Here is a 12,817-nt window from a genome sequence, read left to right as displayed (position 1 = left end):
CAGCCGCTCAGTGCGTTTAATTTCGCGTTCGCCATCCGAGATCGTGAGCCACCCAGCCATCTGAGGCTCGTCCAGCACATGATTCTGCGGGACGGCGCCGTCCTCCGTAAGTTCCCAGCGGTTCACTAAATTCACGTCTAACAACACGAGGTTGCTCTAATGCCCCAAGGCAACTTTTCGGTGATCGATTTATGTGTTTTACACCAATCTCGACACAATTCAGCCAAAAAGCATACTTTTGACTTGATTGCCCCCCCCCAAATGCTGCAGCTGATACTTCTGCTAACTCTGCTACTGTCGTGTGTGGGCACGCAGCCCGCCGGCAGTCGCTTGGAGCCCGCCACCGACGACGTGTACACGGTCGTGAGCCGCATCGACGTGGACGACTCGGTGGTGGCGGTGGTGCGGCGCAACGGGGTCCTCCACCTGCTCTACGACGAAACCATCATCGGGGCCGAGTTCGACGACCCGTATCTGCGCAAGCAGACGGCGTTCCCGGGCTTCACAATTATGCAGTGCGCCGCCTACTTGAAGGACAAACCCACGCGGGCGCTGCAGATCGGACTGGGCATCGGCACCGTCCCGAGCTTCCTACGAGAGATGGACATCCCCACCGGTGCGAGCGATTTCGGGTGAATTCTGCTTTTGGCATAATTCTGCTTTCGGACTAATTATGCCTTTGGATGAATTTGCTGCTCAGATGTGGTGGAGATCAGTGAGGCCGTGGTCACGCAGGCGGCGGACTATTTCCAGTATGAATGGTGTCCGAGACCTGATGAAGATGACGACGAAGATGAGGATGAGGAAGAGGGCGAGCAGAGATGTCCCAATGGACGGACATTGGTCATGGATGGACTCAAGTTCCTGGCTAGTAAGCCGCAGGATTTGGGGGTGCAAACGGAAGACGAGGAGGAGGAGCACCCCTACGACCTGCTCATTGTGGATGTCTACACGGGCTGGAACCCTTTCGCCTTCTTCGTTCGAGAGGAGATGCTGCACGTTCGCGAGAACTGGCTGACGCAAGACGGAGTGCTCGTCATGAACTTCGTTGGCTACATGCACGGCCCGCGCGCTGCAGCGCCCAAGTCCATCTACCGCACGTTGCAGAGCGTGTTCAAGTACGTCAAGTGCTTCCGTGAAATGGAGGCGCCGGACGAGCCCGATGCCGCCAACATTGTCTTCTACGCTTCAGACAAGCCCTTTAGCTTCAACTTGCCGAACACGCGCATGTACCAGAACCCGCAGCCGTACACATACTTCAGCGTACGACGTCTGGGTTGATTGACTGTTCGTCTGGATAGCGAGCTGACGCAGTGTTTGTTGCTCTTTATTTTTCCGTCGCAGGTTGTCAAGAATTTCCCAAACTGGGAGGTACAATTCGACTCATATCCCATCGATCCCTGTGCTTTATTAACGTATAATGTTTGCTCTTCTTGCAGATTTTCACGGAGCTGCAGGCTGAAGTAGAGGTGGCGATCCACCAGGAGATGGACGATGAAGAAGTGCGCTTTGTGTCGACCGACAGTGACAAGACTGGGCATGAGAATCCTGCCACTGCGCCTCGCGTACTGACTCAGGCCGATCACGGACAGGAAGACTTTCGTGAAATCCACGCGGAGACTCAAGCGCACATGCGCGAGCGCGTGCTGGTGCAATTCCCACCTGCGCTGTGGGCGGAATTCAAACAGAAGCCAGGCGCGACGCCCCCGCCCACAAGCAAGTAAATGCAGATGTCAAATGTGGTCAAGCAGCATTACGGCGTGCGATTTCAAGCTTGAATGTATTGAGGCAGTTAGTCAATTTGTTGCGACGTGCGGTCGCTCGCCGAGGGTTAAAGTTGTCTGGTGTTGGACCGCGCACGGGACTGGGACAGTCTTTCAAGGTTAAACATGTCGTGCAGCGCCTGCGAGCTGACGCTTGGGCGGGGCATCACAGGCTGTTGAATCGCAGAGGCATCTGGCTCGCGCTGTAGGAAGAAGCTGCTAGCTGGAACATGTACAAAGTGGTCTGGGTGGTGTGGCTCCGCTCTTACGCTGGACTGGGCAAGCGGAACATGACGCGTCGAAGCGAACAAACTGTAGTTAGACTGCGATAACGCACTTGCTTGCCCCATATTGTCATAGATCAGCACACTCGGCCGCAGCAACGGATGGGCCGGGTACTCAGCGGCCTGGACGTTCTCCACGAGGTGCTCGTTCTCAGCCATCGCCACGAGACGAACCACTTGGCTGTACGCGACGCTCGTTCTCTCGGTCTCAAACAGCATCTTGACGACGCTGTTGAAGCGGAACCGCGTCAGGCGGAAGCCAAACTTCCCGAGCACAGATCGGAGCTCGTCCACCTCGATGAGCCCCGAGCCAGCGGCGTCTCGCGCCTTCAATTCTTCCTGAAGGTCGGCAATAGTGAGCTCTTGCTGCGTTAGATGATGGCGAAGTGAGGCCGCGAACTCGGACCGCAGACGCACCACCTCGCTAAACGTCTCCACCACGCTGCTCAGCGTGTGCGAATCGATGCGAAGCGTGCTGCTAACAACGACAAAGTCGTAGAAAATGTGGCGCTGGAAGTACAACGCGTTGAGCACGAGCGGGAGCGGCACGAGTACTGCCGGTAGCGTGCCGAAGTTTTCGTAAATCTCGTCCAGATCGTACACGGCGCACTGCAGGAACAGCGTGATGAGGAAGCCGTTGAGCACGAGGAGGAGGATGACGCTGACGTGCCACGCCTTGTACGAGAAGAAGCGGATGTCGATGTTCGGCGACCCCGGGACGACCCCACCGATGCTCTCACACCCGTTGATCTTCCTCGAGTCCGCGCTAAACAGCGCTGATACACGGCTGCAGTAAGTTCCAAGCCGCCCGCCGTCTTGCTTGGCAAGCTTCCGCTCGCGCTGGACTCGCTGGTACTCGAACTCTTCGTGCTGTTCTTGAATGCTGCTCATGATCTCCAGCGCCTTGTCCGCCTCCTCGTTCTGCCACGCCTTGGCCTCCTCTTCGGCTATGGCGTGTAGGTTGGCAGTGAGGATGGTCTTATCTTCGTTGACAGCGGCAAGTCGAAGGAGATATTGGACGCAGGAGCGGAAGTAGAGGAAGACCATGAGGTGGAGCAGCAGCACGATCCACGCGACGATCATGAAGGCCTCTATCAGCTCCTGTCGCTCGGGCATGTCCGCATCTAGGGCCTCGAGAACATTGAGTAGTCCGCAGATCCCCCACGCCACAGCAAGGAGAACCACCCACATGGACGGCTCCACCTCGATCATGTGCGAGATCTGGTTGGCCTGCGCTCGACTGAGGTACTTGGCGAACGGGAAGAGCTGGGGGAACCCAAAGCGACGAAGGAAGAGACGGCGAAGCAGCCGCAACGCGACGAGTTTCTTAACAACAGTCTTCTTCTTGGACGCTCGACCGCAGCAAAGCAGCGTTCGGATGAACGACGGCACTGCGTCCTTGGCGTCGTCTACAGAATCCACCAATTCGACGAGGTCCTGCGTCTTCATTAGCTCGGCGCGATCCGCTCGATCGTTCTGGTTGCGGAGTAGCAGGAACACGGCAGTGGACTGCAAGATGAGCACCAGCGCCAGGAAGAAGATGGTGAGGTCGGCCACTTGGAACGCGAGCATGGTCTTGCTATCGCTGTCGATGTCCGGGTTCTCCTTGAGAATCTTGAGTCCGAGACTGATTAAGCCCAGCACCATGAGCTCTCGATAGACTTTCTTGAGCATGTGCTGGTACTTGTCGGACGCCGGGAAGTTGTGCTCCATGCGGTGCAGCGCCTTCTCGAAAAGCACGAGGCAGAAGGTCAGGATGCTCAGGTGCACCAGCACCCGCCAGAACTCGACATCCTCGCCGACCTGGAAGAGCGACCCGCCGCCCATGGTGCTGTTTGTAAAGTGGGTCCGTGCACCAAGTGCCAGGCTTTACGGATTGCCAGCAAAAGCACCATCTTGGGCTTTGCCAGACTTCCCAGCTGGCGACCCCGCAAGATACCGATGCAAGATACCGATGCATGGCAAAGCTGAACGTCGTGTTGACGGGTGAGCCGGGCCAACCCAAGTTGAGCTCCCAGCGCATCGAGCTTTTTGGAGAGCGATGCCTTGCATCGTTCTAGCATAGTGAGACGGGCTATCGGTTCGAGCTTCTGTGTGTTTTAACGAAGCGCAGGACCTGGATATTAATCATGTTATCGTGTGGATAGCCGGAGACCTTCCGGCCTCGGTTTGTGGAGTCAACGCGAATGGGGCAACGAGCCAGCCGAAAACATGATGCGGATTGCGCTTTGCCCCACCGAATGGCTCGATCGAGACTGACTCAAGGACTCAAGGAACGACTTGCTGATCATTACTGGCGATCGATGCTCGTGTACTGCGAAGAGGGTGGAAGTGTAATCGTTGAGAACCAGAGGTGGGGGTTCATACGTTATTCCGGGGAATCTACCGCCACCGATCAGGACCACATCCGACCGGATTTGACCACTTCTCACCTTTTTTGGACCCGAATGATTCCGGTTTATGGGAGATTCGAGGGCCCGAACTCCGATAAATTTAGGTGAGATCTCCGAACTCCGGCCGCAGCCCTGGAGGGGCGCAGCCGTTTTCCCTTTATTTACCGAGAACTTGTAGCTGAGGAGTTCGCAGTAGGCATGGCCTTGTCAGCAGCGCGCAATGATAACAAGGCAGCACGGTTGGACGGCGCTCATTCCCTCCCCGTCTAGTTTATCCTGAGGAAAAGGTGGATGACATGGAGTTGTCGCGGCTGTTTTCACGTCCGTTGTTCGTGTGGATCCCGGAGTATCGAGGAGGCAAAGGTCTGCCGTCGTGCATCAGCCGAGACTGCAACTGCAATCCGAAGGTGAAAGACTATTGCCGTCGTGTGGTGGAATCTGTGGAGTGCAAGTGCGACCTGGTATTTGTGAAGTGTAGGCGCGCTGTAACAGGATCATATGTTTCCATTGTGAGCTCGGATTACTTTGCACAATGGTCCGATATGATTTTTCACTTTCCATTTGTTCTGAGCCAAAAGCTAGTGTTCTCGAACTCACTCATGGAGATGGTTCATGACGGTATTACCGCGCAGGATGGGTTGCAACGTAGCATGGCCAATATGGAGCGTAGGCGCAAACAGCGCTACTACAAGCTTTTGGGTCTGTTTTCCAGTGGTATCAAGCGAAACCACGAGCGTTGCTTCACCTATCAGGCCCCCACTCCAATATCAGAGGATCAGTATGCATATCAAAACAAAGTTGTTGACAATCACACGCTTACGACGGCATGGCTACACGCTACAGAGCTGTACGGGTCGCTGTATGAAAAAGTGATGAAATACTGTGTTGTAAAGAGGGTCATGAGAATGGATCACTCTGTCAAGTTCTGCAAGCGGCTAAAGCTGTGGAAGGCCAAGGGGCAACGTGAATCTCTCAAAGATGCGAAAATGCTTTTGCTGTTCCAGAATGAAATTGGGCAGATTATTGGGCGGCGGCCGACCAGGTCTGAAAACAAGGAAGAAACACGAGCCTTGCTTCAACATGTGAAGTCGCAGTTTCGTGCGCCTTGTGGGGATGACCTGGATCATGTAGTTGTGTCGGATAACGCGTCGGCTGTCAAGAAAATTGTCACAGAAGTGATTGGTAGCGAGGTGGTCACAAAACAGGACCCCTTTCACGTGATAACTCGCATCACTGAAAAATAAAGGCACCCGTCACCAGCAAACGAATTTCAAAGGAACTCTCCCGTGCGATCTACAATGTGGATCGTGAATTGCGCCCTACTGCTGAAATGGCTCTTCAATTTCAAAGTGTAGTCAGCGGTGTTTTGCGCTCAAGTGTATCGTGCAGCCTGAAAGATTGGAAAGGGTCGTGTCAGAGTAATTTGGAGCAGATTCAGCGTGGCGAGTTGTACGTGGGCTCAAACACTAACGAGGAAGGCGGTCATCGAGTTCGCGTGGTATCTACTAGCCAACTTGAGGGCTTTCACTCTTCCTCATAAAACCTGCTTACCAGAAATGTATCCATTGATGTTGGCTTGCGGATCTTAGATTGGTTTATCGTCAAGCATAATTTGTCTATCGGTGCTAAGTTCGGGCGCAATCCGCCCATGAATGGCGTTGATTTGATGTCGGCGGGCCATACTGCATTACTCTGTGGAACGATGGTCCCTACTTCGCCTCAGATGGAGTATGTGATGCAGCTTTTCTCTTCGCCGCTTGTACCCCCGCAGTATAGAACGGAGACCGAGCGGGACTTTGACTTTGACTCCTGAGCACAGGTATTTCTAAGTGCAAGAGTGAACACAACATGTCTCGAAGGGACTCTTAATCGCTCCCGGCAACACCAGCGGAACTGCTGTTGAAAAGTGCCGTTACTCCAATCGGCCAAGCTGAAGCATGACGAGTTTTTTAAACTCTATTCGACTGGCAAGTACCGAGTGTGAAGGCGACCAGGGCTTCTCTACGGAGGAACACGAGCTGCTCAGGCAGCTGCGCAGCGAGCAGGCTGCTAGCAAGCGTGAATGGTGCACGTGTGAAATGATAACAACGATGATGTTCAATATTGTTGTTTGCAACAACACAAACCCTAAAATACGGCTACAACAGCGGAGCTATGCTACGATGGTCTCAAAAATTAAATCACTTGATGCTGATCCTGAAAGTACAAGCTCCGCTCGAAAACAAGCAAAAATATTCCATTTTGATCCTCAAGAAGCTGTTTCCCTGGTTTTGCGTTCACCGATAGACTGCGAGGCTGATTTGATGCGCGATGTCTTCAAGATTCTGCGAAAGTTCAAGGCCGGCACAGCTCATAAACGATTATCCCACCGTATCTACGACTTTGCAAGTTGTGTCTGCGCTGGAATTGGTCAACGTGATGAATCGGTGCGGGAGAAGCGCTGGGAAGCGCTGAAGGCGGTCCAAAACCGTAAGAAGAGGAAACTAGCGATGGTCACGAACCCCACAGACGCTCCATTATCTTGTCCAGCCCGTGATGAAGAAGAAAAACGAGCCGAGCCGTTAATTACTCTGCTTACAGATCAAGAAACTGCAGCGAACGATGACATCGATGCTTCGACCACTACAACTAGCGGAAATGCAGACGACGCACCTCCAGCAAGACTACAACCGCTGGATATTCGTCGTGACACTGTTGGGATTGGTGAAGATGCAGGACAATCAAGTGTTCCAGCAAAACGGCCTCGGCCATCTACTATCGCACCAGAGCACTTGGCTGAGTTGCGTAAACTGTCTGATTCGCTGGTGTATACTCGTGGAAAATATATATTGCTGCAGCAGGAGCTGAAGAAATATTACCCTGACGCGAACCTCACGGATAATCAACTACGTTGCCGCCTTAAACGACGTCGAACAGCAGAAAAAATGGCCCCAAGCCAGCGAGTAGCGGCAACGAGATATCTGACAGCATTGCTCCACCTCTCGGTCCAGCTAGCAAGGCGACTTCGTGTTCGAGCTGCCGCCAGAAGCACTTAAAGTGCGGTGAAGGGTCTCAAAATCCTGCGTGTTTGCTAGCGAAGAAGAATACTACTCGTACGATAACAGAGTTCTTTAGCGTATAGCAATAAAAATCTACCAGCATCGAGACAACATTGTGGTCAAATGTGGTCAAAGTGGTCGCGAGACAAATACCACCATCTCCCATGCGCCCATGATTCCCCCGGTATTCCGTTTGAGTAGAGCAAGCACGCCCTAAAGAAGAAACGCGCTCACCCAGCACGGGTTGGAAGGCCTCGCGGACGGCCACCTCGAGGCCACGCTACAGCTGTCTATCCTACGGATACGACTGCCGAGAGCCCGGCGTTCTATCGCGGCGACGTCACTGTGGAGCGCTGCGTCCGGCATGAGTGGGTCTCTGTCTCTGGCTATCGTCCTCGTCGAGCGGGTCTGTGCGTCTATCGACGGGTGCGGCCGCCGAGTAGGCAACATCAAGCTGTCCGTGGGCAGTGGCGATACGGCTAAGGGCGGCGGCGTGCGCTGGCTTGAATACGACGAGCACCGCTGCGGGCGGCGTGGGCGGCGACGTGGGCGTGTCCAGCGGCGAGAGCAATAGCTTCACGAGCGGCAATGTGCTGATGCACACTCCGGATGGCGGCGTGGGCGCAAACAGCACGGCCGCTTCGTCGGGCCTGATCAAACTGACAACGGGCTGGGCTCGGCGGGCGACTTGCGGCAACGGCGGATCCGTCTTGCTCAGCGTGGGCACGGGTAGCAGCGGTGCTGGCGAGGCTATCTCGCTGCGGTTTGGCGACACACAGGCTGGAACAGGAGCGGCTCTTGCAGCGCAGGTGACGTGTCTGACTGCGGAGGCGAAAGTGGTCCGCTGTCTTCGGTTTGAGTGCTGACGAGCAGCAACAAGTAAACGTTGCGATGGTCGCTGCCTAGAGACAAGTGACCAACCTGATCAGGAAGAACCTCGTCATCAGATGCCGCAAGCCCGTGTCCTCCGTGTTTGAGCTGCTGCTGCCGCCCGTGCTGACGCCCTCGCTCGTGTTCATCGCCAACCTGGACTCGATCTTCGGTACCGGGGGCAACTACAGCAGCTCGTCCGATGCGGCCACGGGCACCATTATGTACACGGGACTGGACTCGCCGGCGTACACGGACTACGGAGCGCTGAGTACCAACATGCCGACGTTCTACAGCAGCGGCCAGAGCGTGAGGCGCTTCCTGCTGATCAGCTACATCAAGTTTGTGTCCACGACCACGACGACCACGATGATCGAGAAGAACCGGAGACCTAACAGCTCGTCCACGTAGGGCTTGACGCTACCCTAGCGCTCGATGGCGAGCAACACAACGGGCATGGCATTTAGCGTTCAGCGTTCTGCAAGGGCTGCGCTGCGTTCGAGATTGCTAAGGACACCAAGCTGTGGATGAAAGGCCAGCTCATGAATGCGAGATTGGTTCACCTCGCAAGAAGGAGAACAGAATGCATGTTTGATGGAACATGTGCGATGTAATGATCTTATCTAAATCGATCCTACCTGACTGTCTTGGTTGCTCTTTCGTTTTGTGCAGTAAAGACGCAGTGCTCGAGTCAATGGCAGACCTCCTTCCAGTGCTCGTTCTCGCTGAAAGCGGACGAGCTGTCGGACGAGTTGAGTTTGTCCGGCTCCGTGGACCGCGAGCTGCCGGTCTTCTAGTACTTGCCGCGCGTCGTCTCCAGCTGAGGGGTCATCTTCTGCGTGAGTTCGACCTCCTTGTTGATCGCGTCGCAGGCGCATCAGTGCTCCGAGCTCCTGGCTGGTCCTCAGCAGCTCCGCCAACTGCTTCTTCAACTTGGCGTTCTCCTCTCGCATGCGCGCGAACTCGTCGTCTTGCTCAGCTTTCTCCATCTTGAACTTGGAGAACTCTTCGCGCACGCGGTCGATCTCTCTCTCCTTCTCGATCTTCTCGATGCACAGTTTGGAGAAGATCTGACGAGCCAAGCGGCCACGCTAGATGCGGATAGCTGCTGCCTCCGCCTCCTGTCTGCCCTCCTCCTTCATCACGGCGAACTGCTTCCGCTCCTGGTTTTTCGCTCCTCCTTGTCCAGGTCCTTGTAGCCGTGCTCTGCGCTGCACTGCTCCACCTGCCGGCGCTCAGGCTGCGCCCCTTCGTCACGTCAAAGTGCTTCAGCACCGCCTCGGTGTCTCCAGCTCATAGCGAACGTCTGTCACGGCTTGAACTCCCTTTGAACGACCTTGTACTCAATTCTAAACTGACTTATAAACTTATAAACAAACATGCGGCGGAGTGTCGGAGTTCGGAGCTCGGTGTCGGATATGTCGGGGCCTGTCGGCCCCAACATATCGTATGAACCCCAGAGGTCGGAATATAAAATATCATATTGTATTTTGGTTTTGGAGTCGCAGTAATAATCATTGCAATACAGGGTCAGCCAACAATGCAGTATTTTCACAATTATTGGCAATAAATATATACGGGATTTTTGTAGTAAGCTTAGTTTTTGTATTGGCGCAAGTGTTGATATTGTATTGGTACAATTTTCCATTGTACAGAAAAAATAATATCAATACAATAGTTACGGCATTTTTAGCACGGATTAATTTATTATTGCTTTAGGGAACACCCTAAAAAAATAATATCAATACAATAGTTACGGCATTTTTAGCACGGATTAATTTATTATTGCTTTAGGGAACACCCTAAAGCAATAATAAAATGCCGTAACTATTGTATTGATATTATTTTTTCTGTACAATGGAAAATTGTACCAATACAATATCAACACTTGCGCCAATACAAAAACTAAGCTTACTACAAAAATCCCGTATATATTTATTGCCAATAATTGTGAAAATACTGCATTGTTGGGAACACCCTAAAGCAATAATAAATTAATCCGTGCTAAAAATGCCGTAACTATTGTATTGATATTATTTTTTCCAACCCCTGTTGAGAACGTCAACGTGGATGCGTGCCGGGTTATCCGTTCAAAGCCTTCTCGAAAATAGGAAGATACCGCACACTTGCACTTGTACGAATTGTTGAGTGGCAACGCTGTACTTTACAGTGCGCACCAGTTCCACGAAGTTGGGTTTTGATGATTTCTTTGACTGATACCTCAGCACGCAGAAAACCTAACTTTGCTGAGTCGCCTCGAACCTGAAAGCCTTTCCAAGTTGAACATGCCGTGCAGTGTTTAGGAGCTGACAATGGGGGACGGAAGCCCAGGGTGTTGTGGGCGCTTGATTCAGTTACGGCTGTCCATTCGAGCACTTGGGTTGGGTTTGGGCTCCGTGTTCGATGGGGGTAGCTGCTTGGTTGAGGAAAACAAGTTGTAGTTTGACTGAGACGGTGCACCGAAGTTGTCGCGAGCGAAATTGCGAGAGCGCAGCAGCGGGAGTGGCTGGTGCTGGCCGACAAAGTTGGCCCTGGCGGCGTGGCTCTCGCTTTTAGCCATCAAGACGAGGCGGATAACTTGGGAGTAAGCGAGAGCCATGCCCTCGAGCTCGAACAACAACTTCACGACACTGTTGAAGCGAAACCGTGTCAGGCGGACTCCAAACTTTGCGAGAACTACACGAAGGTCTTCCACGCCGATAAGCCCCGAGCCACTGGGGTCTCGAGCCTTCAGCTCTGCTTCCAGATCCATGACAGACAACTGACGCTGCGTTATTTGTTGCAACAACGAGGTTCCGAACTCAGACCGAAGCTGAATGACGTCGCCGAAGTTTTCAACCACATCGCTGAGCACACGAGAGTCCACGCGGAGGATGTTGCTGATGACAACGAAGTCGTAGAAGATGCGGCGCTGAAATACAACCGTATTCAGCACCAAAGGCAGCGGCACCACAATGGTCGGTAGAGCTCCAAAGTCGTCATAGATCTCGTCCAGATCGTACACAACGCACTGCACGAACAGGTTGACGAGGAATCCGTTCAGAATCAGCAAAAGCATGACGGTGGCGTGCCAAACTTCGTGAGAGAAGAAGCGGAGCTCAAGCTCTGGCGAACCAGCTACGACTCCACGGAGGGCCTCCAACTCCTTCTCCTTATTCGAGTCCTTGGGTACAATATCTTGAAGCCTTGTGCTTTGTTCACGCTGGCGCCGGCAATGAAGCTCCTCGTGCTGTTCTTGGATACTGCACATGATCCGTAGCGCCTTATCCGCCTCCTCACTTCGCCAAGCTTTTTCTTCCTCTTCAGCGATCGCGTTCAAATTTGCGCTAAGAACTGTTTTATCTTCACTGAATGCCGCTACCCGCAGAAGGTAGTGCACACACGTACGAAAGTACAGGCACACTATGAAGTGCAGAAGCAATAGGATCCACGCTATCATGAAAAACGCCTCCACAAGCTCCTGGCGCGCCGGTATGGTGCCGTCTAGCGCCTTCAGTAGTCGGAGCACTCCGCAGATCGACCATGCTACGGCGAGCAGAGCGATCCACATCGACGGTTCCACCTCAATCATGAGCGAAATCTGGCTCGCTTGCGCGCGACTGAGGTATGTGGCGAACGGGAAGAGCTGTGGTAGTCCAAATCGTCGCAAGAACAGGCGTCGTAGTAGGCGCAACTCGACAAGTTCCTTGTCCATGGACTTTCGCTTCGCTACTCTGCCACAACAGAATAGTGTCTGGACGAACGAAGGCCCCATGTCTTCCGAGTCCGTTGAAGTTATCGCTTGGGCCAGGCCTCTCGTTGTAACCAACTCGGCTCGATCAGCCCGGTCGTTCTGGTTGCGGAGCATCAGGAATATGGCAGCAGACTGCAAAATAAGCGTAAGCGCCAAGAGAAAGATGGCCAGGTCGGCCACCTCAAACGCGATCATTGGCTTCCCCTCGCTGTCGAAGCTGGGGACTTCCTTGAATATCTTGAGTCCAAGGCTGATCAAGCCGAGGGTCATGAGTTCGCGGTATACTTTCTTGAGCATGTGCTGATATTTGTCGGACGGAGGGAAGTTGCGCTCCAGACGATGCAGCGCCTTTTCAAAGAGCACGAGGCAGAGTGCTAGCACGCTCAAGTGCACCAGCACTCGCCAAAACTCGACCGTCTCGCCCACTTGGAAAAGAGATTCGTCTTCCATCTCGGTTTTTGTAAAATGAACTTCTTGAAGATTTACCATCGTGGACTTCGGGTCGGCACCTCCAGAAGATCCGATCGAACTCCGACTTTACATGAGCGAATGTTGCAGAGTTTCCCGTCTCTCATGTGCAATTTGTTCATGTGAGCCGGGTATACCGAGGACGCGCAGCGTGACGGGTAGACGGATATCTTTCAATGTGCTTGGTTTGTGGCGGAAACGGACGCACACGGCACCAAATGATACTGCATACGCGCTTGTTCTTCGACAAAGCAACTGGTAAGTCCAC

The 12,817-nt window shown here is 53.4% G+C and overlaps 6 protein-coding genes across 6 annotated transcripts; 4 read left to right on the top strand and 2 right to left on the bottom strand.

Annotated features, from left to right (window-relative positions):
* Nucleotides 1–261: 261 nt before the first annotated feature.
* On the top strand, nucleotides 262–1,467 carry PHYSODRAFT_554620 (hypothetical protein; the record flags this gene model as incomplete). The annotated part of the gene is made up of 3 exons (XM_009521453.1): nucleotides 262–616; nucleotides 701–1,263; nucleotides 1,345–1,467. 3 exons carry the CDS (start codon nucleotides 262–264, stop codon nucleotides 1,465–1,467), a joined length of 1,041 nt encoding a protein of 346 aa, XP_009519748.1.
* Nucleotides 1,468–1,762: 295 nt separating this feature from the next.
* Nucleotides 1,763–3,874, bottom strand: PHYSODRAFT_554617 (hypothetical protein; the record flags this gene model as incomplete). Its single annotated transcript, XM_009521452.1, has 1 exon — nucleotides 1,763–3,874. The coding sequence occupies one exon, from the start codon at nucleotides 3,872–3,874 to the stop codon at nucleotides 1,832–1,834; it is 2,043 nt and encodes a 680-aa protein (XP_009519747.1). The 3' UTR covers nucleotides 1,763–1,831.
* Nucleotides 3,875–4,736: 862 nt separating this feature from the next.
* PHYSODRAFT_481884 (hypothetical protein) lies at nucleotides 4,737–5,684 on the top strand (the record flags this gene model as incomplete). Its single annotated transcript, XM_009521451.1, has 2 exons — nucleotides 4,737–5,547; nucleotides 5,617–5,684. The coding sequence occupies 2 exons, from the start codon at nucleotides 4,737–4,739 to the stop codon at nucleotides 5,682–5,684; spliced, it is 879 nt and encodes a 292-aa protein (XP_009519746.1).
* Nucleotides 5,685–6,377: 693 nt separating this feature from the next.
* PHYSODRAFT_325573 (hypothetical protein) lies at nucleotides 6,378–8,759 on the top strand (the record flags this gene model as incomplete). The annotated part of the gene is made up of 6 exons (XM_009521450.1): nucleotides 6,378–6,498; nucleotides 6,727–6,932; nucleotides 7,021–7,224; nucleotides 7,717–7,904; nucleotides 7,996–8,317; nucleotides 8,385–8,759. 6 exons carry the CDS (start codon nucleotides 6,378–6,380, stop codon nucleotides 8,757–8,759), a joined length of 1,416 nt encoding a protein of 471 aa, XP_009519745.1.
* Nucleotides 8,760–9,142: 383 nt separating this feature from the next.
* On the top strand, nucleotides 9,143–9,786 carry PHYSODRAFT_284932 (hypothetical protein). Its single transcript, XM_009521449.1, has one exon. It carries the CDS (start codon nucleotides 9,444–9,446, stop codon nucleotides 9,645–9,647), a length of 204 nt encoding a protein of 67 aa, XP_009519744.1. The 5' UTR covers nucleotides 9,143–9,443; the 3' UTR covers nucleotides 9,648–9,786.
* Nucleotides 9,787–10,698: 912 nt separating this feature from the next.
* On the bottom strand, nucleotides 10,699–12,531 carry PHYSODRAFT_482113 (hypothetical protein; the record flags this gene model as incomplete). Its single annotated transcript, XM_009521448.1, has 2 exons — nucleotides 10,699–11,471; nucleotides 11,550–12,531. 2 exons carry the CDS (start codon nucleotides 12,529–12,531, stop codon nucleotides 10,699–10,701), a joined length of 1,755 nt encoding a protein of 584 aa, XP_009519743.1.
* Between the last annotated feature and the right edge of the window lie 286 nt (nucleotides 12,532–12,817).

Source organism: Phytophthora sojae (assembly GCF_000149755.1).
Source record: "Phytophthora sojae unplaced genomic scaffold PHYSOscaffold_2, whole genome shotgun sequence".
Taxonomy (NCBI): Eukaryota; Oomycota; class Peronosporomycetes; order Peronosporales; family Peronosporaceae; genus Phytophthora; species Phytophthora sojae.
The sequence above is the reverse complement of the archived record's forward strand: the minus strand, read 5'-3'. Positions and strand labels throughout refer to the sequence as shown.